This window comes from Cygnus atratus, chromosome 4, assembly GCF_013377495.2.
Source record: "Cygnus atratus isolate AKBS03 ecotype Queensland, Australia chromosome 4, CAtr_DNAZoo_HiC_assembly, whole genome shotgun sequence".
In the NCBI taxonomy this organism is placed as follows: Eukaryota; Metazoa; Chordata; class Aves; order Anseriformes; family Anatidae; genus Cygnus; species Cygnus atratus.
The window spans coordinates 9803253-9828644 of NC_066365.1; the positions used below are offsets into that span (position 1 = coordinate 9803253).

Consider the following 25392-nt stretch of genomic DNA (forward strand, 5'->3'; position numbering starts at 1 on the left):
ATACAACAACTAAGGACAAATTAAGAAGAGCAACCAGATATAACATCCCTTTAGTTAAATGGAATTTATACCTATATAGGTCTTCTTTAACAGAGTCCTAATCATCAGGTACTGAATACAGCCATTCTACAATGCTCACCATTTTCATTTTGAAAATGAATGGGTCAGAGTCGCTTTTAAATTACTCCTAAGGTGTGACTAGACCCTGCATGATTCAGCCTGAGAATGATCTAGATAGAAATGTGCTCTGCCTGCTCCTACTTATAAAACTGCTGCTTCTTTATAGCTGTAAACCATTCCATAAACCAAAATCCTATTCATCCCAAACATAATGATCAGATTTGCAGGGAGGAAAGTACAAAATGACAATAGACAAGATGTTTCACGGGAAAAGCAATAACAAGTCAAGACTAAAATTCAATGGAATTTGTTTAAGGCTACATTAAATGGAAATTCAAGTCTCTGATTAAAAGTGAGAACAGTACAATGAGGAACATTTTTACTTACTTTTTCTAGTCAGAAATTTTTAAATAAAGCCCAAACATTTAAATATATACTGAAAATATAAAAAAGGTCTAATAGCTGCATTCCAGAAGAAAAAGATCTAATGTGATAATGGAAAATCTAACCTCTTTTCAGCTGAGCTGAGATTCCAATTTTCCGCATCACTAGCAATGATAATGTTACACAAACAGTGTTCAATCATTAAATTAATTCTCATTAAATCAATGTCCTTAAAGGCCAAACAGTCCTTTAATAATTACCTGATTAAAATGATGTTAGCATAACATATTAGTTATACTGTATTTATAATTCCCATCCCAACAATAAATTGTTTCCTTCCACCCATCTTGCTGAAATTGTGACAATGAGGTAAAAGTTGGGAAGGGAGGCACATCACATCACCACACAGCAAATGCCTGTGGGTTAGCTTCTCCTGGTATCAGTGATATTTCAGCTACATATATTTGTCAGATTTGCATTTCTATTACATAGCACAAAATCTTTGAGTGCAACAGGAATTAATCCCTGTCCTTTAAGCCTAGATCCAAAAAATAAGTTATTCCGTTCAGATATTAGCAACCCCATAGTGATCAAATTCAATCTTTCTGCAGAATTTGCAAAATGTGATGTTTTCAATTGAAAATCAAAGTGAATCACAGATTAAAAAATTATACAAGCAACAATGTACAGTAATTTAATGCCAATACATTGCAGTAACTTGTGTGATATAATTACACAGATACAGGGGATGGATAGATTTTACAATGTTTCTAAAAGTGAGGAAATAATGGCACTATGAAGTGCTGGAAAATGTATCATAAAAATATATTTCATTTTTCTATTTTGCTGTCATTACAAAAGAAAAGGTATGACTAGCTAAAGTTCGGAAATGGAAGCGACTACGTATACTTGCTGAAGTTACTGGGAGCTCTTAGATGAAGCACTTTTAGACTTATACTATAGATATTCAGATACTCAAATATCACTCAAGGCTTGATATTTGAAAGTAAACCTCTTGATTTCTGTATGACCAAATTTGAACTGTGAGGCTTTCTGCACACCTCTGATGAATAGGTCAGCCTAAAACTCATGTACTAATGCTTGTGAAATGTACTGTTCTACCAGAAGACTTGGCAGGGTTTCAAATTTAATTTTGGGGTTACCAAATCCAGCACCATTGAGTTACATGATCATAAATAACTGTGCAACAGGCCTAGCAATTTTCCCAATGGTTGTTTGCTCAGAAGTTCTGACCAGATAATCTTTTGTCACCATTTTTACAACATAGGACAATAAATTTTCATTATATAATTATGAATATATGTAGCAGCCAGCATTGATTAGAGCTTAATGTGCATGTGTAAAAAACACAAAGAACTTCTGGGGATCCTCTTTTGCAGGGCTGTGATGTGTGCTTTTATGATTGCACCTAACTGCACGCCTGTATAAAGGCACTATTGGCAGCCATTGTGAATGCATCAAAATGATATATGCCGGCTATTATTCTGGAGAATATTGGCACCTGATCTTAACAAATAATCTTACACGGTGGCAACCTTCTGATTAGATTTCAAGAGATGCTGAGACCCAACCTCCCTGTTACTGATGGCTGGATACAAATGCTCTGAAGTCTCGAACAATCAACCACAATTAACATCTCTGGTACATATTCATAAAGTGGTTAAGAAACAAAGTGTCATACACAGTTTTACATAGCAGTGGCCTGGCCTTTCCATAGCCTACTGACTGTTATCTGTAGTACCTTCTGGGATGGCAAAAGGAATTGTGCACAATGGACTGAAAACAGGCCATCTGCACATACCATTAACATTAAACTGAACAATGTCATTAATGAGCTATTAAAGTGCTGCTATATCTAAGAGCCTGTCATTGAGGACATTATGAACACGAGGGAGAAAGAGTCCACTTTGGCTGAAAATGAACAACTATGAACAAAGCAAAACAAAAGACAATTCAGTGAGAGCAAAAGGACAAACAATAATTCCGGTAAAGCCTCTTTTTCCCATTTTTTTTTTAACCTCTATACAGCTTTGTAACTCCAAACTTTAGGGTTGCAGGAAATTTAAGAAAAGATCACATACCAGAAAGTTTTTTTTTTTTTTTTTTTTGCTTGGACTTTCAATGTATTACAAAATGCTTTATAAATCTCCGCATCCATCACCAAAGAGTGGCACCTGACTATTTTAGAAGCAAGTGAACCACATACATTAGTTCAGTTTTCATGTCACTAATTCTACTTATCCTTTAATTTTCAGACTGCTTCCCTGCACTGAACTCCTAACCTTACAGAATTCAACCATCACTAATATAGAAACTCTAGTTATGTTCCTAAATAACACAGTTTGAATGTAGCCTAAAATTCCACCTTAGATACATCCCATAATGTTGTTATGGGATCTCTGTTAAAGGGATCTCTAAAACTCATGATGACCTAAAGTAATAATATGGAAGTTCACAGTGAACAAAGAAAAAAACAAACAAAAACCTCATAATTTTAAGTTTCACTGAGAATAATGCTCTAATGTCATTTATTGATGAAAACCACTGATGCAAATGCTCATGTCTGAAAGCTGCATGACTTGCTATTTTTACTCCAAATCAACTAGCATCCTGCTTAAGATCATGACTCAGGTTTTTCAGAAGCGAGAAACAACTTCGAAGATGTCTTCACTCCATAGCATGTTTTTTTCTCTTTGGGAATAGATAGAGAAATTAAAGAAGCTATTCTAAGGAGGAAATACTTTCTTATATCTAAAAAATGTTCTACTAGCAAGTATGTCTAGGCATGAACAACTAACACTCCCACTCAGCTTTACAGATTTATTATCACTGTTCCTTAGCAGTCTATTTGCAGAAGATTTTCTATCTTTCCCCTTCACTATTACCTTTACTTTGTCCTAGTGTGGGGGAGGCAGACTCTTCAGTCAAAACCAAACATGTTCTTTCATCTCATTTTTTGTCTGGCAGATGAGGCATCACACATTTTTAACCTAACACCATCTCATTAGCTGAAAAAGCACTGGAAAGGTGATGTCCTGCTTTATCATCTCTCCTCTCCTGTTGAGGGTGGAAGAATAAAAATTAAGCAGCAGCTACAGGATGCTACCATAGCAATTGCTGGGAAGCTAACAAAATGAAAAAAAAAAAAAACAAAAAAACAAACCAAAAAAAAAAAAACCCACAACTTTCTTTTTCCCACATTTACTGAAATGGGAGTGGAACTTCATCTCAGCAATCAGGGAAAACAATGGGGTGGCTAAGTTAGAAGACTCATCTTGTAGCATTATTTGTTTCCTTTCAACATTAATTTTGGCCAACTCCTTTTCTACACATTTTAACAGTAGAAGAGGTCTGAGGAAAACAAACAAACAAACAAAAAAAACACCTCAACAGTTGAATAAGGGAGAAAATTTTGCCAACAGCTTCAAATCCTCTTTTCTACTCCTGCCTTTACATTTTGCAGACAATTTTCCTGGCACCTACCCACCAGCTGGTGGTATGAAGAAGAGACACATGGGAGGGTAAAGCTATGGCACAGCTGTTGCAGAGGAGGGACTCCCTGCAGACCAGAAAAGCAATGGAAAACTACCATGGGTTCCCCTCTAAACTCACGCTCGTCTGGTGCCTCAGAAAACCTCCACTGAAAACGCTGATCAGTTTGTAGATGACATTGCTCTCATCCAAGCAGAAGGGAGCATTTTTAATAAAACTAAAACTGATTTCTCACTTCCTCCGTATCTTAAGCAGACAAAATTGCCAACTTAAGCGTAAGCTTCTGGGCAGGGAAATCAATTAGCAGGACAAGTAAGGCTTGCCTCTTCAGCTTCTAAACATCTTTGCAGATGAAAATGTGGGTTACATTCCTTTTTCAGTATAAGAAACATTCAGTTCCTGGCTAAGTTGTTCTTCCCCATTTCCTCCATTAAATATCTGTTATACACAGATGAACTCTGGAAAGTCAGAACTGATTACTTAACCTGAATCTAACATATCCATTCTCTATCCAGATATAGTATATAGTCTATTAGAAACATTATTAGAAATAGCAATTAAAGAAATTGTTCTGAGTAAATATTCTTCTAAAAGAATAGAGGAAGGCAAAGAGATGCCACGGACATCCACATTCTACTTTTCCTTTTGCCTCATTTGCTTTGTTCAGCATTTATACAGACAGACATTACCTTCTTAGGCAATTAATCAGGCTTGGAGTTAGTCCTAGGGGAAGGAAAGTGGTTTTTGGGCTTTCGCACCGCCATTCGTTCTCCAGCTCCTCACAGGAGGTGCGTCAGACACAACATCTCTAAATATACTGCCCCATGTACACAGTGCTATTACTCAAGAAAGCAGGTGCACACAAGATATAGAAATCCATTATTTTAGATGCCTCTGAGGATTGCCTGAGTCTTAACCTCAATTTAGGGAAAAATCTAAGCATATTGCTTGGCAGTTTAATGCTAGTGATATCATGCTGCTGCAAACAAATGCCCATACTATGAACACTTTACTTAGAGCATGGTTATTCCTTGGAATTACATTTTCAAAAAGAGACAAACAAACCTCTGAAAGTGCCATGCACATAAAGTTACAGTCAGTGTTTGCAAATAAGTACTGTATACAGAACAATAATTCTCAGCATATTTCGTCAATTCCATTGATCGCTTGTAGTTTGATGCATACAAGACAATTGCCAAAATGTAGTTGTTTTTTCATGCTGTCAAGAGGGCTGGCCAAACAATTAAGATGTGGAAAAAGGTATGGGTACTACAGGACTGCAGTACATGTTTTAGAGAGATGACTTTATGAAGGTAGATATACACACTAATACATATTCCTAGATTTAGTATACTAAAATGTGAATTTGGGCATTTCATGTTTAAAGGTAGAACGATAATGTTGCAAATATACCTGCTGGTGTATGTGCTAGAAAAACATGGAAACTGGCTTGTTTTCTAACGTGTTTCGCATCTGACTTCCATTTTCCCAGATCAATGCCCAGTTTTTAAGTGCATTTTAGGCTCGGCAAGTCTATTCTCCTTGTTACTGGAATAGACCTGGCATAAGTTCGAAGAGCAGTTAAAATTAACCTTAATTAATGAGATTGGCATTTAAGTTATGCTTTCTATCAGAAGACATAAAGCAAGCTTTTATGAAGGAAGGTACGTAATATTTCTACTTTACAACTGAGAACCAGGGAACAAGATATCAATTGAAGTTTCTATGGTCAGCCAGAAACTTAGAAGCAGAATCCAAATTAGGATCTAGGTGTTAGTCTTAAAGCCTATGCACTGGAGTTTTTTGATTTGTTAAGCTTAAAAATATTTAGGTTTCACTGCTAAATATCACATGTGAAGATATAATTGATAGCTAACATTTTTTTTCAAAAATTTTTAGAGTTTTCCTCTGCATATTAAATACAGAGAGGTTGGTGTACAGTTAAATAGGAGAAAATGTCACTAGGAATGTGCATTGTTACGGGATAATGTTTTCCTGCTGATATGCTGATATGCCAAGAGTAAGATAAGCAAGATGGAGTAATTTATTAAGCAACAGCACACTCCAGGCAGTGCATTTCAGGAGGCTTATATCACGCCTTGGGTAGTAATACAAGGAACAAGACTGAGAAGTCTGAGTGGCTTTAACCGTCTGAGAAGTATTATAATGGCGTAGAAGTACCAAGGCTTGAAGCCTATTTTACTGCTCTTATGAAATGTAATTTTAACAAGGCAAACAGTAAGATTCACTCATTTACTGGGCATTATGAACATAATTGACCATTGCTGACACCGCTGATGACCAATTGAAACCTCCTGTTGTGATCAGCATTTTAAACAAGCCAAAACATAAGGGGATAAAAAAATGACCCATCAGTGATGCTTTCACATCATTTATTTCATAATCTCTATAGGTTAAGCAAGAATACTAAGATCTCTGAACAAAAGAATACTTTTGCATTTTTAGTACATATTATCCTATGGTCAAACCCTATTTATAAAACAATAGTGAAGATTCATTTTGTTGGGATCATTGAGAAGTGATTAAATCTTGAATGATTCAGCAATTTTGAAGATATGTCCTGTTATAGCAAAAACCAAAACCAAACCCACCACCACCACCAAAAAAAAAAACAAAAACCAGCTAACCACCTAAGCAAACAAAACCCCCACTATCTGCCTACTCTCTTTCTTTAAGATGTATCCAAGTGAAACACAGCCCTGCATCTTTACCTGCATAATCTAAAATCCTGCCAGACAAGTTCAGAAACATCTCCTCTTACAGAAAAATTCAAAGTAAAATGAACATAGCAGGATAAGAGGTAGAAGAGACAGAAGTCTTTCTATTGTGTATTTTATATTAAAGACAAAACATTGTAATTTTTAGTATAACTTCACTAGTTTGTCTACATTCAGAGCAATTCTATTAAACTAAGCAAGCTCATCACTGTAATGTGAAGCCAAATTTGAAAGGATACTCTCAAAAGAAAACCCTCTGGAACATTCCTATGGAAGTTCCTGCTAAAACTTATGCAGCATTTCATGTGTCTGAAAAAAATAATCTATTATACAAAAAGAGTTGTGAATAACTCTAAATCTGAATTTCTGTTTTCTAAATCATTGCTTTTCTCCAATAATAATGATAGCAGAGTGCTCTCTAGAATATTTCATAACAAGTGCCCATAAAACAGTAGGAAGCTAACAGAAAACTTTCAGGATATTAAACTAGGTCCTCAGCAAGTATAAGTAGACATTCTGCCACTGCAGTAGGTTGATTCAATTAATCTCCATGAAGTTTTTAGTAAAGTTTTTACTAGTAAGTTTTTATTAAATCTAATTTATGCAGTGGGACCAATTTCCTGGCCCCAGGTCATATAGCAGGTTTTCAACAACGGCACGTTCTATTGAGGGCAAAATTTGAGAGAGTAGTATCAATACTATTACAGAAGAGAAAGACAAATGGAGCTGTATAGAATTTCAGAAAACTGAGCAAATACTGTATAATATGGAATTAGGACATACCACTCAGAGTAGGTTAGGTTGGAAGGGACCTCTAGAGGTCATCTGTGTGCAACCTGTTCCACTGTTCTGTCATCCACACAGTAAAGAATTGTTTCCTGAGCCAGATGGACCTTTCTGTGTTCCATTTTGTGCCCATTGCCTCTTGTCCTGCCACTGGGCACCCTTGAAAAGAACCTGGCTCCATCCTGTTTGCACCCTCCCTTCAGGTATTTACAGACATTGATGAAAACCCCCTGAGCTTCCTCTTCTCTAGGCTGAACAGTCCCTGCTCTCCTCTTAGGAGAGGTTCTCCCATAATCATCACTGTCCCTTAATGATCTGAGTTGGCCTTTGCTGGAATCTCTCCAAGTTTCTCTCACAAGGGGGAGCACAATACTCCAGGTGTGGTCTTATCGCTGATGGTAAGGGGCAGGATCACCTCCCTCAACTGGCTGGCAAAACTTTGCCTAATGCAGCCCAGGATACCATTAGCCTTCTTTGATGCAACGGCACACTGCTAGCTGAAGTTCACCTTGGTGTCCACCAGGACCTGAGGTCCTTTTCTGCAAAGCTGCTTTCCAGCCAGTCTCCCTCAGCATGCACTGGTGCGTGGAGGAGTTCCTCCACAGGTGCACAACTCTGCACTTCCCTTTGTTGGCCTTTGCTGAACGTATAACAATAGAGGGCTTGAGAGAGTCAATAGGAGTGATACTCAAGAGGAAAGCTGCAGCAATGTTGAGCCCCAGCTGCAGCGTGAGGCAGGCAGAGAGAAAAACCTTTGAGGAGTGGATTAGGAAGCCAAGGGGAAATATATAAGGAGAGAGAGAGAGGAAACCTACAAAAGATTAAGTACCACCAAACAGTTCCTGCTGGTAATGAATTGAAAAGGAAACCTTGAAACCATTTTCTGCCCAACTTAAAAAAGTTAATTTTGAAAAAAAAATCAAAATGCAAATTACTTTTCTAATATGAGCAAGTGGAAAAGAACAAATTCAGAAATCATGAAGCTACGTTTCAAAATAACCAAAATACTCTACAGTCTCAACCTGTGAATTTGCTGCATCTTTAGACATAAATAAACATATGAGGGATAAAAGAGGTGCTACAGAATTTCATGCTTGGGTGAACAGTAGAGTCCAAAGCATTTGTTTTTAATCTAATCCACAGCAGTGTATGGCCAGTATCATTGAAATGGTTTTGCCTTCACAGTGGTCACAGACTGTAGATTGCAGATCTGTGCTTGCAGAGATTCAGTAGTAAGACCAAGCACTCTAATGGTCATCATTTTTCATTGAAAAGCACACTTTATATGAATTGAGCCTATCCAACTACATTTCAGCTCTATGCTCACAACTCTCTTTTCTAACCAAAACCTACATGCAACTTACACATAAATAAATAAATAGATAATATATATATATAAATACTTACACACTGATACCTGCAATGAATGAATGTAAAATTAAAAGGGGAACTGAGAGAAAATATACTTCTATATTACAAGACTTTCAGATGTGGTATCTAGACTGTGTGGTCACTTCAACATGGGAAAAAAAAAGAAATTGAAAGCTAAGTTCAAGACCCAAGTTTAAACAATGTATGAAGCAGTGTATACAAAAGTATTCAAGCAAGCAAGTACAGAAATACTCTGCTTAGATTTTAGCTCTGAGGATTTGGCTTAGTGTGTATACCTGTCACAAGCAAGCAGCAAGGTCTACCAAGACCCATCCTCTGTCAACTTCTAAATCTTCTTCAGTAAAAATGTTTAGCAGACTAAATTTAAGCTTTAAGTTTCTGTAGCAAATAAAAGGCTAATAGACTCCTAATTCTAGTTCCACAGTCTACCTTTAAGGAAACGAAAAGTACTGAAATTTTGCTAAAGAGTATGACAGTAATTCATAGCCTTAAAAACTACCAGACAGGACTGTGCTGACTCTAGTCCACAGACAATGACACAGTATTTTTTCTCTGGTGTTTCAAAAATTGTGAATGTTGCAACTTGTTAAAAGAATTTGATCAGAACTTCAGACAGGCTGACATAAAATATAACCTGACACAGTAGACCAAATCTACCTACTAAAAACTGCAGAATTTTCAACTATTTCAGAGGAAACAAGAAAAAGAAACCCCTTCTGAATCATTAAAATAGTTACATGATTCCTTAAGGAAGGATTTATATTTTTATACCAAAAGGCTCTTTCCTCTTCTGACCTGTGGTGGTTCTGGAGCCAGCCTCTGTGCTTGCAAATCTTTCCTCTAGCTAGAGGAAAGAAAGAAAAAATGATACCAGAACATGCTGGCTAGCCTCAGACAAAGAATCCAGCATTATCAAAGCACTAGCAATCCTCGGTTCATGCTGTTTTGTTGCTCTCAGTGCAAGGTATAAAAGCATCTTTGGCTGTGTGTTTTGATAACAGAAATGAGTACCTTGTCATGTTTTAAATCCACAGCTGAAAGACTTCTTAAGTGAACGTGACAGTATTTGAAATGTCCTATGCTGCCACACTTAAGATAAGCCAATCACAATTAATAGCAACAGACTGGCTATTCCAAAACAAATAAAACCTGCACATTTTTCTGCTGAATGAAGAGCTGATGAGTGAAAACAGAAGCAAAATTACCACAATAGCCAGTTAGCCCGTCAATGGAAATTACTTTCATTTGTCTGTATTCACAAGGGTTAGTAAACAATAAAGCATCAGCTAATACAGTTTTTTCGTGATATTCAAATTGAATGTGAAATGCAGGCCGACATTATAAATGGGTCTTTTACTCTTTCATGCTGGATTTTTGAAGTCCTTTGAGCCTTTATATTTAAATTGGTCTATAAGTTTCCTATATTCTAGTATCAACCATGTTAAATGTGTTATTTTCCCTTCTAACAAATAAAGGACTGTCCTTCTGCTTGTAATTTGAAGGAGAGATGTATGTATAGCTTACCCTCACTCAGTAAGAAAAAAGTGAACATTTTTGATTATTATAGTGGATTCTAAGGAGTTATGCAGGAATTCTTCTCGGTAGGGTGGTAAGATCTCTCTCTCTCTAAATAAATGCCTCACACTTAAGTTCTGTGATTTTTTTTTCCTCAAGTCCCACAACAATTTTGGTGCTTTGAGCTGCCATGTCCCACCAGCAGCTTTTATTAAGACTGATTTGCATCTCATAATCCATAGGGAGCAGATGCGGATCTCCAAATTCCTCTTATTTTTCCAGTAAATTCTTCTTCCAGTAAATTCATTTTTTTTGTTATTTGGTCTCAGTTCCTTTAATCTTATTTTCTCCCCATCTTCCTGCTTTGTTCAAAGCATTAATTCAGCCCTCCCCAAGCACTCACTTTACTGATTGGTCTGAAACTCTGTTTCTTTATATGCTATCCAAGCATCTGTTGAAGTGTTCTCCTGCAGGCTAGCACTCTTGATCTATGACTTGGGAAACTTTTGGACACTGGGCAACACAGGTTTACTTGGCTAGACATAAGGCAAACAATTCAAATAATAATTCGTGAGACTGAAATGTGTGATTAAACTAGCTTTGCCTCCTTTGAAACTTTGCTGGGCAGTCTCCTATAAAGCTTTTAAGGACTAATGATGTTGGGAGTACAGCAGGGGTGCTAGGGATAATATCAAGCAATAAACTTATGTAAAATCACCTCACATTCATGCAGTAAAGAAACTAATTCACAAGTTTTAACCTAAAAGGCAGACAGATGTAATGAGTCTAGTTCTGTAACGGACCAACTGCTCTCTCACAGTTGGATTCCCTAAACAGTTACATTGGGAATATTTTGGACGGAAAGAAAATTTGAAAATCCACCTACATACAATTAAAAAAAAACTCTGGTAGCACTAAGCTGGCTCTGAAGTCTTTGTTTTTCTTAATAAACGAACAAACAAACAAACATAAAACAATCTCAGCTTTCCTCAGCTGGCCATCACTGCTCAATGGAAATGGTAATTCCAAAAGTATTCTCTCTAGGTTGATGCATTTAAAAACATACCTCTTGTGGACATCCTCAGCCTCAGCTTTTATTCTTTTTTTGGATGGTAGTGTTACTTTCTTCTTCTCTCTCCCCCCCCCCGAAGTTTCAGATGATTTTCATGCATACCATCAACTTTTATGAATGTCATCTGATTGTTTCTAACAGCAAATAAGGTAATTTCTAAATTATGTTGCCAGTATTATTTAAATACAATGCTTTTCCCTACAGCATTCCATCAAACAAATGAGTGTTTTGAAGCTGCAGTGGCCTTGGCTTTTTCTAGTGCAGATGCCCCATGGAGTTACAAAGAGGCATATCTGCAGTGCCAGTACAGACTGACAAACAATTATGTGCATAAATACCAGAAGGTATCTGTTCTATTTTGTTGTCAAGTGTTAATACCTGAACCATCTTCTTATATGAAAGCTGTTTCCTTATTCTACTTTGCATTATCCCTCTGATTTGTAGGTTAGAATTTTAAAAAGTATATACCAAGCCAAGGTCTGTTGTCCCTAGTGCCTTCAGGATACATGGTTAAATCTCTGCCAAAAGAGATAGACTGTGAAGGACTTGGGAATATAAACCAAACTGGGCTACACCAGATGCTAAGGGGAAGGAAGGAGAAGCATCCAGGGAGGCCAGAGAAGCTTGGCTGAGTCTAAAAGTTATATGGGAAAATTGAGATAAATCAGAAGAGGGAGGAAAGGATACCAGATACAGTAAGACCACTTAGCACATTTAGCACTGGTGACCATGTAAACTTAGTTCAAAAACCATACACCAACATTTTCTGACTGCATCAAAATACAGCACTCACATTAACTATGAATAATTGTTGAGCAGGTGATAACAAATATTTCTTTCTCCAGCACAAGAAATCATCCTTCTCTAATTAGACAACTATAAATTAAAACAAATTAGCATATAGTGCTTCTGAACTTCTCATGGTTCCCACACTAGGTTGCTGAATGCCTTAGAAACCTCACAGCACATGGCTTTCCAGTGCTCCCAGTCCCTCATGGGTAGCAGAAGGCAGGGAGAAGGATGGTATCTATGGCAACTGAGAGGATGCACAGGTTTTATCTCAGAGGCAGTCTCCTTCTTTCTCTTACCTTGTTGGACGAAGGATCCGTACACAAACCACATGGAGTTGTAGAGCGTTGTGGAGGTCATGGATCCCATCTGAAGACGCGGGGGGTTGAGCCAGTTCAAGAGGTAGACCAGCAGCCCTACCAGCAGCACAGTACCAGCTATGCACGCCCACAGGGAGAGATCAAATGGTGCCAAGCAGGCAAACATGTCCACCGTCTTCTCTGCTTTCCGAAGCAGCACACCCACCGAGTAGTCCATGTAACGTGTAGTGAAGTCCACCACATTTTCCCTGTCAGGGGTAATGGTCAGGGCAGAGATCCCTATGTCGGCTCTCTGAGGAAAGAGAGAGAATAACATGTATGAGCAGGAGCTACAGAAAAGATCTTTGTTCCTCCTTGATCTATAGCAGCTAATTTTATCATAGAAAAGCAGATGCCAAGACCAATAGCTTAGTCACAATATACACAAACTTAAAAATGTAAGTATTCAACAGAATAGCTGTATCTCCTGTCTTAGCTTCTGTGAGTGAACTTTGCTTAGTGGACTCAGGAACATTAGCTCTCCAAATTACTATTTTTTTCAAGAAATCTAAATACTTCAAGTACAGGCAATAGCTCGAGGAAATCTGCTTCCTGTTATTTTTGTTGGCTCATTGAAGTCATCATTGTCACTGTGGCAAAAGGCAGACCTTGAGTATAGCATTTCTGATCAGAAATTAGTTCCTGACTGAGCTATATGATATCCAGCATTTTGATGACATGATGCTCATGCTGAAGGACCACTGCCTGACAAAGACTGTCTTATACGTACTGGGGCATTTGGGGTGCCTAACATTCTGAAAAATGCCAACTTGGCTGCAGAGTGTGAAGTACAGAATAGCAGATACTCCATGCATTCCTTCAGTATTAGTTCTTCTATATCCTCCTGCTAAGCAATTCCTACAACAACCTGTGCTGCAGCTACCTTGGACTTCCTTTGTGCCATTTATATATATATTTTTTTTCTAATTTAAAGAACCCATTTCAGATGAAAGGGGAATGAATAACATTCCTTGAACTAATCATTGTATTCCACAGCATGTCTGGGTATTAAGTCTCCAGAGACACCGGGCACAATTACAGCAGGTGCTATTTTATTTTTTATAGATACAATTAGAACTGCAGTGAAAACAAGAAAGGGTATTTAAAGCAGACACAATAACACTTTTAAAAAAGACCTAATAGTGAAGAAAACGGCTGTGAATTTTAGATACTTTAATATGAAAAAGAACACTTAAAATACTTAAAGCTGCTACTGGTTTGATTCAATCCACTTCTATGGTCTCCTAGAAGAGCACAAATGCATGAAAGTCTCAGTACTGAGTCAATTTTATTAACTGTCTTGAGTTTCTTTGTTCTTGTCCAAAGATCTTAACAGCTCCTCAGAAATGTGAACTATTAAGTGGCAATGTATGAAAGCTGAAACTGATTAGAATCAAATTTGCTAATTATCTGCAAAATACCATCTGCAAAACACTCTGCCATCCATGGTACAGACATATTTTTAATCACAGTGCACTGAAGTCTTTGGTTTACATGATGTTACTTCATTTACATTAATTTTCACTGGCTTGAGAAAATAGTGGAAGGTAGCTGGGGGCCTGACGATTTAGACAAAAAGGTGTTTGGTTTGCTTATAAGCAATGAATTAGAGATTCATCTTTAATTAATAGTTTAGATTCTGTAGTGTCTTAAATGAAGCTGTGTTGATGTACACAGCTGAAAGCATGACTCCACAAATTCACTTCATGTCCCTTTCTATTAACCTTTTGTGAGTGATGATTTAACTGCCCAACAGCAGCAGTAAACTCAAAACTCCAGTAAGTAATTCAAGTAAAAACTTCATCAAAACTGTCCATGGAAGCACCAGCTGAGTCTCTCTGTCCTCTGATTATAAAACTTTTAGCCAACAAATGACTTGAGTGATTCACAGTATCTCCTGACAGTTCAGTCCTTGCAAATCAGTTTTCATTTGAAATATTTCCCGTGATTGTGACCATAAATGTACTTTCAAAGAAATTTCCAAATCTATACCAACATTTGTCAAGCAGGAAAATACCATCATATTTAGTGAATGTGTTATTATTTTTTTTTCCTGAAAGTGTATACAAAAGTGAAATGGGTTACAGGAGGACACATGGAACCACTAAGTAATACTTTGCCTCTTTTGTCTAACGTTAGCTAGGATATTAATTATCAGCGTGTTACTAAAACACTTCCTTACTACACTAGATTATTGTGGGGTACTATTGAAGTTGTATGTGTAAGATGTTTAAAGATTTTTCAATGAAAACCAATATACATAAGCAGAGATTCTTTTAGGGAAAAAAAAAAAGATTACTTGAGGATTAACAGATTTCTTCTTTCATTTTCTTTTAGGTGAAGAACATATTTCTCCATGAAATACACTGAAGGGCACAGTATGTGATATTAACGGAAACACTGCTTCTATTTCACATCCCTGGGGAGTAGTTTCTCCACATTCCATAGCATTACAGTTCCACTCTGCTTATCAGCCAGCCATGATAAAGGAACAACGTTGTCCTAATGGAAATGTTGCATTTCCTTTATCATACGGCAGCAGCAATTGTGATAATAGTTATGTCTTGCTATAAAAAAATAAAGTTAGTAAAATCAGAAATGGAAAGGAGAGAGATAAGTCCTGTTTTCTCAGTACTCATGTGTTTACCTACTTTTCTATATATAAATTAAGGTTATACTGAACTATTATAACTCATATTCTTAACTTACTAAATCAAATCATAAGCTTCAGATTAGTAGAGAACTGCACGTTTAACACAAAACCACACTTAGGTTTAACCTAACAGTTTATCCACAGAAATTGAGCATTCTTAATTATGCACAGATTCTGTCACCTTGTATTAAATTGGAAGATGAAAAAATTAAATGCTTGTCATTAACATGTCAAATTGGATCAGAGGAGACATCAGTTTGAAGAAGTCAAGGTTCGCTTAGTGCTTCTGAGACAGAAAGGTAAATGCATATAATTACGTCAATATTTAGAAGTAAAGCTGCCAATCTGAATTATAAATATGTAAAACTCTCCACTCAGCTTTCACAGTGCCAAAATCAACCAACTATCAGTATCTTAGATGTCTGTTTAACACATTTCTGATGAATGAAACTCTGAATCCTGAAACTGCCTGAAAAGCAGTAGAGGGTATTATTTTTGTTTAGGTGACCTGCTTAGGAATTTATATTAGTGAACAGTAGGTCTCTTGAAGTCATTATAGAGCAACATTTCCAGAATCAGAAAATCTAAAATAAATGACCAGCTGGGCCTGATGGTCTTGCTACCTGTGTCACAGAATCAGCTCATCAGCAATGCCTAGAAATTCCTTTTTATATTGCTTAAGCAGTACACCTCATGCACATGTAAAGTGAATGATCTTATGATGATTCCTGTGGTTCATGACCAAGAATAGGGAAAATACATGAATCTACTAAATTGCTCCCAGGAGGCCTTTCGTTTTATCCACTTTCAATGTCAAATCAAGTTTCAATGAATGCTGGAAGCAATAAACCACAGTCGCACATGCTATGCAGTCATTAACGTGGACATGCAAAAATTAATTAGAGAGACTGTTTTGCTGAGGTTGACACACACACAAATAATTCTGCCTTTACCCAACTACTACTTTCTCTTGTCACTTTGGCTTCCTGGTGTGCTTTCTTCATTCCTGTGCTGCTTCCCTTAGGAAGATGCATTAAAAAACAAAAAGAGCCTTATAAGAGCCTTCTACTTTGCTTGTAGTTTCTCTTAGAAGTTCTTGGGCATGTTTTTGGCCTTCCATTTCTGATAGACCTACGTTGAATCAGGTGGTTAATCCTATGCCATTTACTTTTTGATGGCTCCTCAATTGGAAAAAAAAATATGACAAATGAGGTAGCATCATGCAATGTGGGAAATAACAGTTTATGAATATAAATTTCACCAGAGTGTCCAGAGCCATGCTAGAGCCTACTATGCTCTCCCACAAGTGGCGTTAACCACCTCCTTTGCCTGTCACACAGGTTTGTCCCTCTGTTAACGTGGTTTTGGGGGCAACCAAAGAAAGTGCTGCAAAATGGTAACTAGTGGCAAAAGAAAGACTTGCAGTAAGGGACTGCTCCCCCGAGATGGGCTTCAGCCTCTCTATAGGAAGCTGCTGCCCTCTGAACTCTAATCCTGCTTATGAGCTGAAGCTCTGTGGGATGCACTAAAAGCCTCAGTTCATTTCCTGGTTACGTTCAGGTTATGTTGAAAGGAGAAGGTGTATGAATCAAGGGTGTACCTCATATAAGACCTGACAAACGAAGGAGGGGAGGCTTGAGTGGGTTCCCTATTCACACTAAGGACCAGCTGCTTTGATCTGCTGATACCAGCTCCTATTTTAGCAGTCACTAGGGACAGGAATACCTTGTCCTTGGAGCAGGAACAGAGTGAACTTGGCAGAAGCTCAACTCTGTAAGGCTGTGAGGATGTAGGGCATGCACTTTGCAGCACAAGACTTCCATCACATGGCCTGCACAAGAGCCCACTACAGGGCTCTGAATTGTTTTAATGCAAGTAGCGTATATTGGTCTTGAACACAGAAATTACATGCTTGTTGCAGCAACTACCGTTTCATGAGACACATCTCTAGCAGCCACAGAATCCTTTTTAATGAGATGCACTCAAAAAGAGAAGGCAGCTATTTTCCACTGTAGTTGAGTGGGAGTTGTCTTTTGTAGAAATACGTTGTTCCCAACTCGTTTCTGGCTTGTGCACTAACAGGCAAAGAGCACCCTCTCTGTTTCTGGATTTTCTCCGCATGTTGGCCAGACTATCATGTAATACTTGATCGGGAAAACAAGGAAACACTGTTTTAAACATGTTAGACCTTTAATTTAAAGCTATTCTTTGCTACCTTGCTTCCCCTTGCAAAGTTGCCAAACAGATAGATATTTGAGTTCTGGGAGCAGAAACTCAGTTCACAGTAAATAAGAAAGCAGCCTTTCAAGAACAGCTTGCACTTGGTAAGGGGTAGATACACACTGGCTGCTTGCCTAGAGGTTCTCTTTTGCCTCAAGAGGGACAGAAAAAGGGAAGGACACAGTGAACCTTTACTGTTAATTATACAAGGGGTAAGGAAGATGCTAGAAAAATGATACACTGCTATTGTACTGAGGAAACAAGGGTTTCATATTCCAAGTGCAGTTCTGTTAACTCTTCATATCTTCTACATATACTTGTACAGAAGAATTTCACATCCATTAAGAGTCATTTACAGCAAAATGGTAGCAGACAGGCAAATCTGTTCTACCCGTGACATGTATTTACAGATCTAGTGGTTACTGCCTTAGGGATGTTAGAGTTATGCGAATCCCTGCCTAGTAAGGGAACAAGAATGCCATATATATATTTTCATTAAAACTGTCTGATTTCTGTTGTTGTGATTGCTGCCTTATGAATCATTTCTTTCAAACAAAAAATGTTCCAGGACTGCTTCTATCTCCAGAGCCATCTAGGACTAGGATGCCTCCAGCCTGAGTTATGCAGTGTCCAGCAGAATCCTTTGCTGTGTACTATGGAGAGTAGAGTATAGCATAACATCAGATTTAAGGAGCAGAAAAATGATAAAAATAGATCAATAGGCAATTCTGGTGTTAGTCTAATAGTTAGAAAAGGAATATTTAGTTCTTAAATTTTTGAAGTTGGAAGAAAATTTGATTTTCTAAATTGTTCCAGCTCACCATGTATGATTACAGCATACCACATTTAGGCTTCATAAAGGCATAGGGAGACAACAAAGGAAGTTTATTACTACAATGTAGATGTACAAACTGTGCCATGGCTATGGCACGTACGGTTATTTTCCATTCTAGCAGACTTTGTACTGCTCAGGCAAGCAGAATAAGTTAAGACTGTAACTGATTTTCTTTTTCACGTGGATCATTACTTCATTTTTTGAATTTTTGTTTTGAGCATTTTTTCTTTACTGCAAGATCTGTTTTCCAGCAATTTGCTATGTTTCAGTTCAAGTACTTAATAAATCCTATGTCTGACCGCATTGTTCCTTATTCTTTGCTGGCTATCAATTAAATTTCACCTGCAGATTTGAAAAAGAATTTCTACAAACCACCAGTAAATTATTTACATGAATATCTACTGCAGTTATTTAAAGAAAAACAACAAACGCTGGGTTCTATAGCAGTAAAACCTGCACCTATATAACTATAAAAACTGCATGTACACGTTAGCTAACAGCAAATAAAATATATATGTTCACAACACCAAAGAGACATTAGCACAGTAGAGTCTGCCCAGCCATTTCTTTCCCTCTCAGTGGAAGAACCTGAGAGTAGATGATAAGATGTGAAGAGTGGAAAAAAAATGGCACATTTGGTTTAATTTATTTATGATACAATATTGAACATTTAATGTAAAATTAAGTAGACTAAATGGTTTATTAATTACAGAATAGAGAATATACTACTCTTGATTCATACATCTGCATAATGTGTTATTATATATCCATAAAACATTTTCTGTTGATTATATATTTCATGCATTCATCACACCAACATTTTTCTAAGTGCTATACATTATTTATGTAATGTATCACTAATTACTGCAACACCAATTTTTTCTCTTTACAACAACCTCTTCAACTCATTTGTGTCAGGTCTTGCCAAACTAATGAGGATGCTATGCATCCCATTATTTGACTGTATTCAGATTTCATACTACTGTGCTCTGGATGGAAAAAAGAGCCCCTACTTCTTAATTAGTTGCCACCCAGCACTGTTTCTAGCTTTTTCTTTGTCATCTGCACCTGGGCACACTATCAGATACTGTCAACACAGGCAATGAACAACAAAATGTTATCAAGGACTCATTAAGAAAGGTTAACAGCAGATGCAAATGTATTACTTAGTTTTATTACATGGCTTTATTTAATAAGTTATTAATAACCTTACCTTAAATACTAGTTCTGCTATCAGTCCATTCCACGACCCATCATCTTGAGGACTCCCATACTTGTGATCTGGTGCAACATAAATTTCATATTTAAAGCCAAGATAATTGGCCAAGGCTTCCAACACATCTATTGAGAAGCCCTGATATTTCTTCGGTTTTCCCAGAACATTTTCAGACACCATGACAAAGGGTTCTTCCTACACAGGAAACAAAGGGGTCAACTGTTAGTGAAGCAAGGGCTTGACACATTAAGGTGCCTTTTTTTTTTTTTTTAAGAAAAAAAAAAAGGAGAATTTGTTTAAGAATGGTTTACACAAAATTTTCCAACAACATGTTTTTAGCAGTGCCTCTTCCATTCTTCAAGATGCTATTTTGTTACGTATTTACTTCAGCAGAATTATCTCAAACTCCCAGTAAGAAATTTTCTCCTCTATTACAAATTTCAGAAGTAAATCTTCTGTTGTGACATTACAACTTAAATGCTTTTCAGTAACTCCTTCTGTCTGCACTTATGCTCAGCATGGCAGACATGCACTCGTATGTCTGTCCATAAATATGAAGGATTCTACCATGCTGCCACATTTTCCACTGGCTGGGTAAATACTGTATCTGACAAATGTGACTTAATTCATGCCATAAGGAAAGAAAACCATGGTGAAACAGGCCATGCTGTAGCAACAGACATTTCTCTTGTCCTTTGACTGTAATCTAAATCTGAATATCAAATGGTCAATTTTTTTCTTTTTAAGTTGATTTCTCCAAAGATCATCATTTGTTTAGTTTAGGAAGAATCAATCAGGGGACTCGAGTATGTCTATAAGAACAATTGGTGAATATGCATCAAAAAGAAGATGACCATAATAAAGGATACAAATAAATAACTGGAAGTTGGAATTGGTTGGTAAGATTTCCAAACAATATGCTTTTCTTTTTCTTCTTTTCAAGTTCTGTTTTCTCTCTCCCTCTTTTATTATTTTTGTTTTATTAATACTTCTAATAATATTTCCAGAAAGAGATGAGTTTGGCTAACTTTAATTTCTCCATCCTCTGCCGCCTTTCTGTATTATTCTTCCTGTTGAGTATTTAATTTCTAGACATTACCTTTCACATCTTCGTAAAATAAAACACAAAAAAAGATTATATTTCTGAGCACTGAAATACATTTGCCATAGGTAGATCTCATGGTTGTTTTTCATTTTCTCTGAGAACATCTGCCTGATCTACCTGAGCAGAACAAAGTCATCAAAACCCTGAAAAAATTCACGATGACTCTGTAACACTAGTGTATTTTTTTCTTCAAAATATGATACATTTCTTCCCTTTAATCTTTTGCATTACGCTGTAATTTACTATGAGTTTACCAGAAAGATCTATTTGGAGGTGTAAAATTCTAGTTCTGTGACAATTACAAGCACACAAAGCAACCTTGCCACCATTTCTTCCCAGTTTACATAAACCATGAGCATACAGAAGAAAACAGAACAGCTTTTGTGTCCCAAACTCTAAACATATCTCCAGAGGCATTTTTGTTAGTGTTTCAATGAACCTTTTTTTGTTTTCTTTTTTTTGTTATTTTAGTATTCTACGACTCAACTCTGTCAATACCTCAGAAGCCAAAGTACTACTCACAAATTCAAGAGTATTTTTAGTTTCCTAGTATGCCATTCTTTCTGAACAGGTACCTCTAAAGTGCAGGAGATAGGAACTTGGAATAAAAAAGCACCACATTTAAATGATTAAGTTAACATTCATGAGGATAGCCATATGCTGAGGATGCTGCCAACAAAGCAAGCAAGGAGACTTTCCTGGCAGGCTGTTCTTTTCTGTCTTCAGGAAAATCAGAAAACAAGCAAACAAACAAAAAAGCAACCAAAAATACCCACCCTAAAACAACCAACCAACCAAAAACAAACAAAAACCCATAACAAACAAACGAACATAACCCAGGAAGGTTGACTGCCCATCAAGGTACTATTTCCCAGTTGTCAGAATCAATTCCCTTCTTCCAAATTATCCAAGATCAGCCAAATGAAATAAAAATGGAGGACAGCAAATGCAAGTGAATTTTTAAAGTAGTTTTCCAGTGACTGGGTTCCAGAAACATTAAAGGAATTGAGACTAAGTTGATGAAAGCCTCTCGTAGATGAAAACACAGACTGAATGTAGTTTTTCTGATTATTTGGATGAGAGATTTCCTACATATATACTCAAACTAATACAAAAATGTTTCCACAAAAAAATTGTAATTTATCAATCTAAGCATATTTGGCACAAAATTCTAAAGATCTATGTGTGCAAAGGATATTTCAGATATTGAAAATTTTCATATTAGAAAGGATTTTTTCTTATTATTTCTGAGTTATTAGAAAATAGTTGTTCATAAATTACATTTTTATTCAATTTGTTAAAAAGCAATTGCTAATTGCACCGATTTAAAGCACTCTTTAAAATGAATTTTTTGTGGCTAATTTCAGACTTTTATTAAGCTATGTAATACTGTTTGCTGTTGAGAGTTTTACCAAAAAAAAAAAAATGTCCAGTGAGTTATACATATATTGAAATATAAACGGTCAAATATCTGTATGCAAAGCAACTAACATTTCCCAATTTCTGCTGAAGCCTGGAGCAGTAAAATATTTAAACATATTCCAAAGAAAACCAAACAAATATATTGCTACTTTTTTTTTCTTTATGTAATTGTTTACAATTCTCAGAAGGCACTGAAACAGGACAAAAGTATTTGTTTTGATTTTTTTCTGCCATCAATGCCGCAAGCTGAAACTACGCCAGCTGTTTTTTTTTTTTTTTTTTTTTTTTTTGTATACTGGGAGAGTGTTTTGTGAGCTCCCTATGGAAAGAGATACATACTGCTACAATATTGATGTTAAAAATGATTACTTCCATCCTGGAGAAAGAACGTTTAAAAAGAAAATACACAAAGCAAAAACAGCCAATACACTTCTCACCTACTCAACAGAAAAATAATGGGAATAAAAAATAAGCTTGTACAAAGCAGGTGGCCAGCACTCACATGCTAGCTATTGAGTTTGGAGGTGGCTAAATTCACATCAGTGGTGAAGCTTCCATTGGACCCCAATTAATTGAATCCTGATCAGATATATTTAGGGGATGTCTTTTCTTCCACAGGCAACCAAGTGCAATGGTGAATCTTGAGGAGCTATTTTCCTTCTACTTTACTCCTAGTGTGTCTCCTTGTCATTAACTGAGAGTGACAGAGTGCTAGGACAGGTTGCCCAGAGAGGCTGTGGAGTCTCCTTCTCTGGAGATATTCAAAACGTGCCTGGATGCCATCCTGCACAATGTACTCAAGGTGATCCTGCTCAGCAGGGGGCTTGGACTAGACGATCTTCAGAGGTCCCTTCCAACCTCAACCATTCTGGGATTCTGTCGTTCTGTAACTGAATGCAGCACTACTAAGCCCCTGGTTAGGACTCATTCTCAAAATAGCTCCATGGTCATCACTACCTGGTGTTTACTTGGGATCTAAGTGTGCTGCCCTGATACAGAGGAGGGTGTGTTTAATACTCAATGGGATCAAAGGATTTTACACAGCCCATAATGCCCACAGGGAAATGAAAGTCAGCAGCAACCAGGTAACATTTATAGTAAGTGAAGCTGTGGACATTGCTTTTTACAACTGTAAGAAGGCAAAGTCTGGTTCCAGGAATAATTATCCCCTAAAGCAACAGAAGCTGGATAGTGCCCTTAGGAAGGCTAACGGCAGACCCAAGATTAAGACAACATAACACAGAAAAGGATTGGGAAAGATGAAATGACTCTGGGACAGCAGAGATCAAGTTTGCAAGAAGACTTGACAATTTATTAGGGTTATAAATATTTAAAGGAAGATGCTACATATCAAGATGTAATTTAGGAACAGGATGCATTTTACAACTGATATAATTTAAGAACTTGCTACACTCTTATGCAATAGCTCTGGTGATCCTTGGCTCCTTTAATAAAGTAATTCAACTCTTCATCCACAAATCTACTCCATTTTTGTTGAGTGAGTTGATCTGATCACCAGGGGTCCAGACAAATGCCAGAGCCAGTACAAGCAATGGAGTAAGACTGTACAAGCAGCAGTGAGGGAAATACCAAGAACGTGGTCCTTTTGGTATCAGAGGATGGTTAATCAGCTCAGACGACTTACCTGAACATATCTTCAGATGCTCAACATAGTGTTATTTGAGCTTCACAAATTAGTGTTTATCACTGAAATACTCATTTGAGGAAGAAAAGAGTTATCATCACCATTTTCCATGTGCAGAAGTGGAATGCACAGATTGCAGGGCCTGTACATCTGAGAACTGAATCCAAGTGTGCTGGGTCAGGAAGAAACGCATTAGCCAGAGGTTTTCCTTTTAGCCTGTTTAATGCTTTAAAACATTTGCATTTACATATATATCTGTGTTGTGGTGAACCATGAGTTTAAGAGAATAAGATCAAATAGTGGAAAGCAAGAATTACATGAGAACGAAGGAATCTGGGATCCAAAAGGAAGATGCCTTGACCCAGGAGATAAAAGTTTCACCCTTGAAAGGACTTGCCAGGGTAAAACCACAACCTAACAGCAGAGATTGTAATTTGGACTCGTGCAGGGTGAATGGATTGCAGGGCAATACAGGCACAAAAATACCACACAGCTGAAACAGCCCTCAAACTGTGCCCTGAATTTTAAAAGTGATAAGTAGGGGATAGAGATTTTTTTTCAAAACAAAAAAATCAGTGGAAATCAGAGGTTGAAAGCATAGAGCTTGGAGCAGTCTGGATGTAAGATTAGTGGAAAGAAATGCTGCACTTCGTTGCTTTTTTCCAATGAGATAAATGGCCAACAGCTACCTAATTCAGGACTTAGGTTCTGGTGTACATAAAAATGAAGCAACACAAGGTTCTTTTAAGTGCTTCAAGAGTCTAGGATTAAGAATACAAAATATAGTTTTTATTTACTCTGATGAAATTCTCAGACACATACCAATAGTTTGTAAGTAACAGTGTGACTGTAGGCCTGAAGTAATCTTTTTATTTCCTCTACTTTACCACCTTATAAAGCTAAAAATAAAAGCAAGAGACAAGCTTTTGGGCAGAGGGGACCTTCACATTTGGAAACAGGAGGAGTAATACTCAAGCTAAATACCAGAAAAGAACAATTACTCTGAGTTCAACTTGATTGTTTTAACAAGTTAGACAATCTGAGAGTAACAGCAATTTGTAACTGTGCTACAGAGGGTGGTGGTAAAGTCAAGCATTAAATTCAGTCCTTAGAGGTGGCAGGGAAGGAGAGCAAGAGAATGATTGCTTGTGGAGCATTCAGGGACAATTTACATGTATGGAAAAATACATCCCTAAACCCAGATGGCTCAGGATGATTTTTAATAGAAAGTAGAATAGCGACTTTAAACTCCAAGCTTTGATAGGTGTATTTTAGCTGTTCTGTGAAAACAAATTTTGGAGGATCTGGTATTTTTGGATAGATTCTCTCTTGTTGGAAAAATTACAGAAAATCCTCTTGAAAGAACAGGAAAAGCACCATTCAAATCTTCAACACAACACTCTCACTAAATACGAAAGGAAGGAAAGTTTGCATTCAGTGACCTGTTTACAACCAAGTGGTGGTCTCAGCCCACCTGTTAATGATCATTTAACATGCAACAGGACAGATTTTCTCTGTAATTACAACGGTGGATTCTGTGGCCTTAAGTTGAGACTTATTTCAGGACAGAAACTATATATGGAGCCATCATAAACTGCTCTGTTATGCTCATTTATGGCAGTCTTATG

At 37.1% G+C, this 25392-nt stretch overlaps 1 protein-coding gene and 1 long non-coding RNA gene across 3 annotated transcripts in view; one reads left to right on the forward strand and one right to left on the reverse strand.

The window, feature by feature from the left end:
• The window catches only part of LOC126913298 (uncharacterized), a 60949-nt gene extending 42272 nt beyond the window's left edge, over positions 1–18677 (forward strand). The window contains exon 3 of one of the 2 annotated variants that reach the window (XR_007708240.1): positions 15006–18677. This is a non-coding gene — a long non-coding RNA (uncharacterized LOC126913298). The remainder of the gene's footprint in view (positions 1–15005) is intronic. The other variant, XR_007708239.1, reaches the window with a different exon arrangement.
• The window catches only part of GRID2 (glutamate ionotropic receptor delta type subunit 2), a 728283-nt gene that overhangs the window by 121969 nt on the left and 580922 nt on the right, over positions 1–25392 (reverse strand). Inside the window, exons 10-11 of the mRNA XM_035541219.2 lie at positions 19590–19787; positions 12609–12921 (exon numbers count right to left, since the gene is read on the reverse strand). Coding sequence (XP_035397112.2) covers positions 12609–12921; positions 19590–19787 — 511 coding nt within the window. The remainder of the gene's footprint in view (positions 1–12608; positions 12922–19589; positions 19788–25392) is intronic.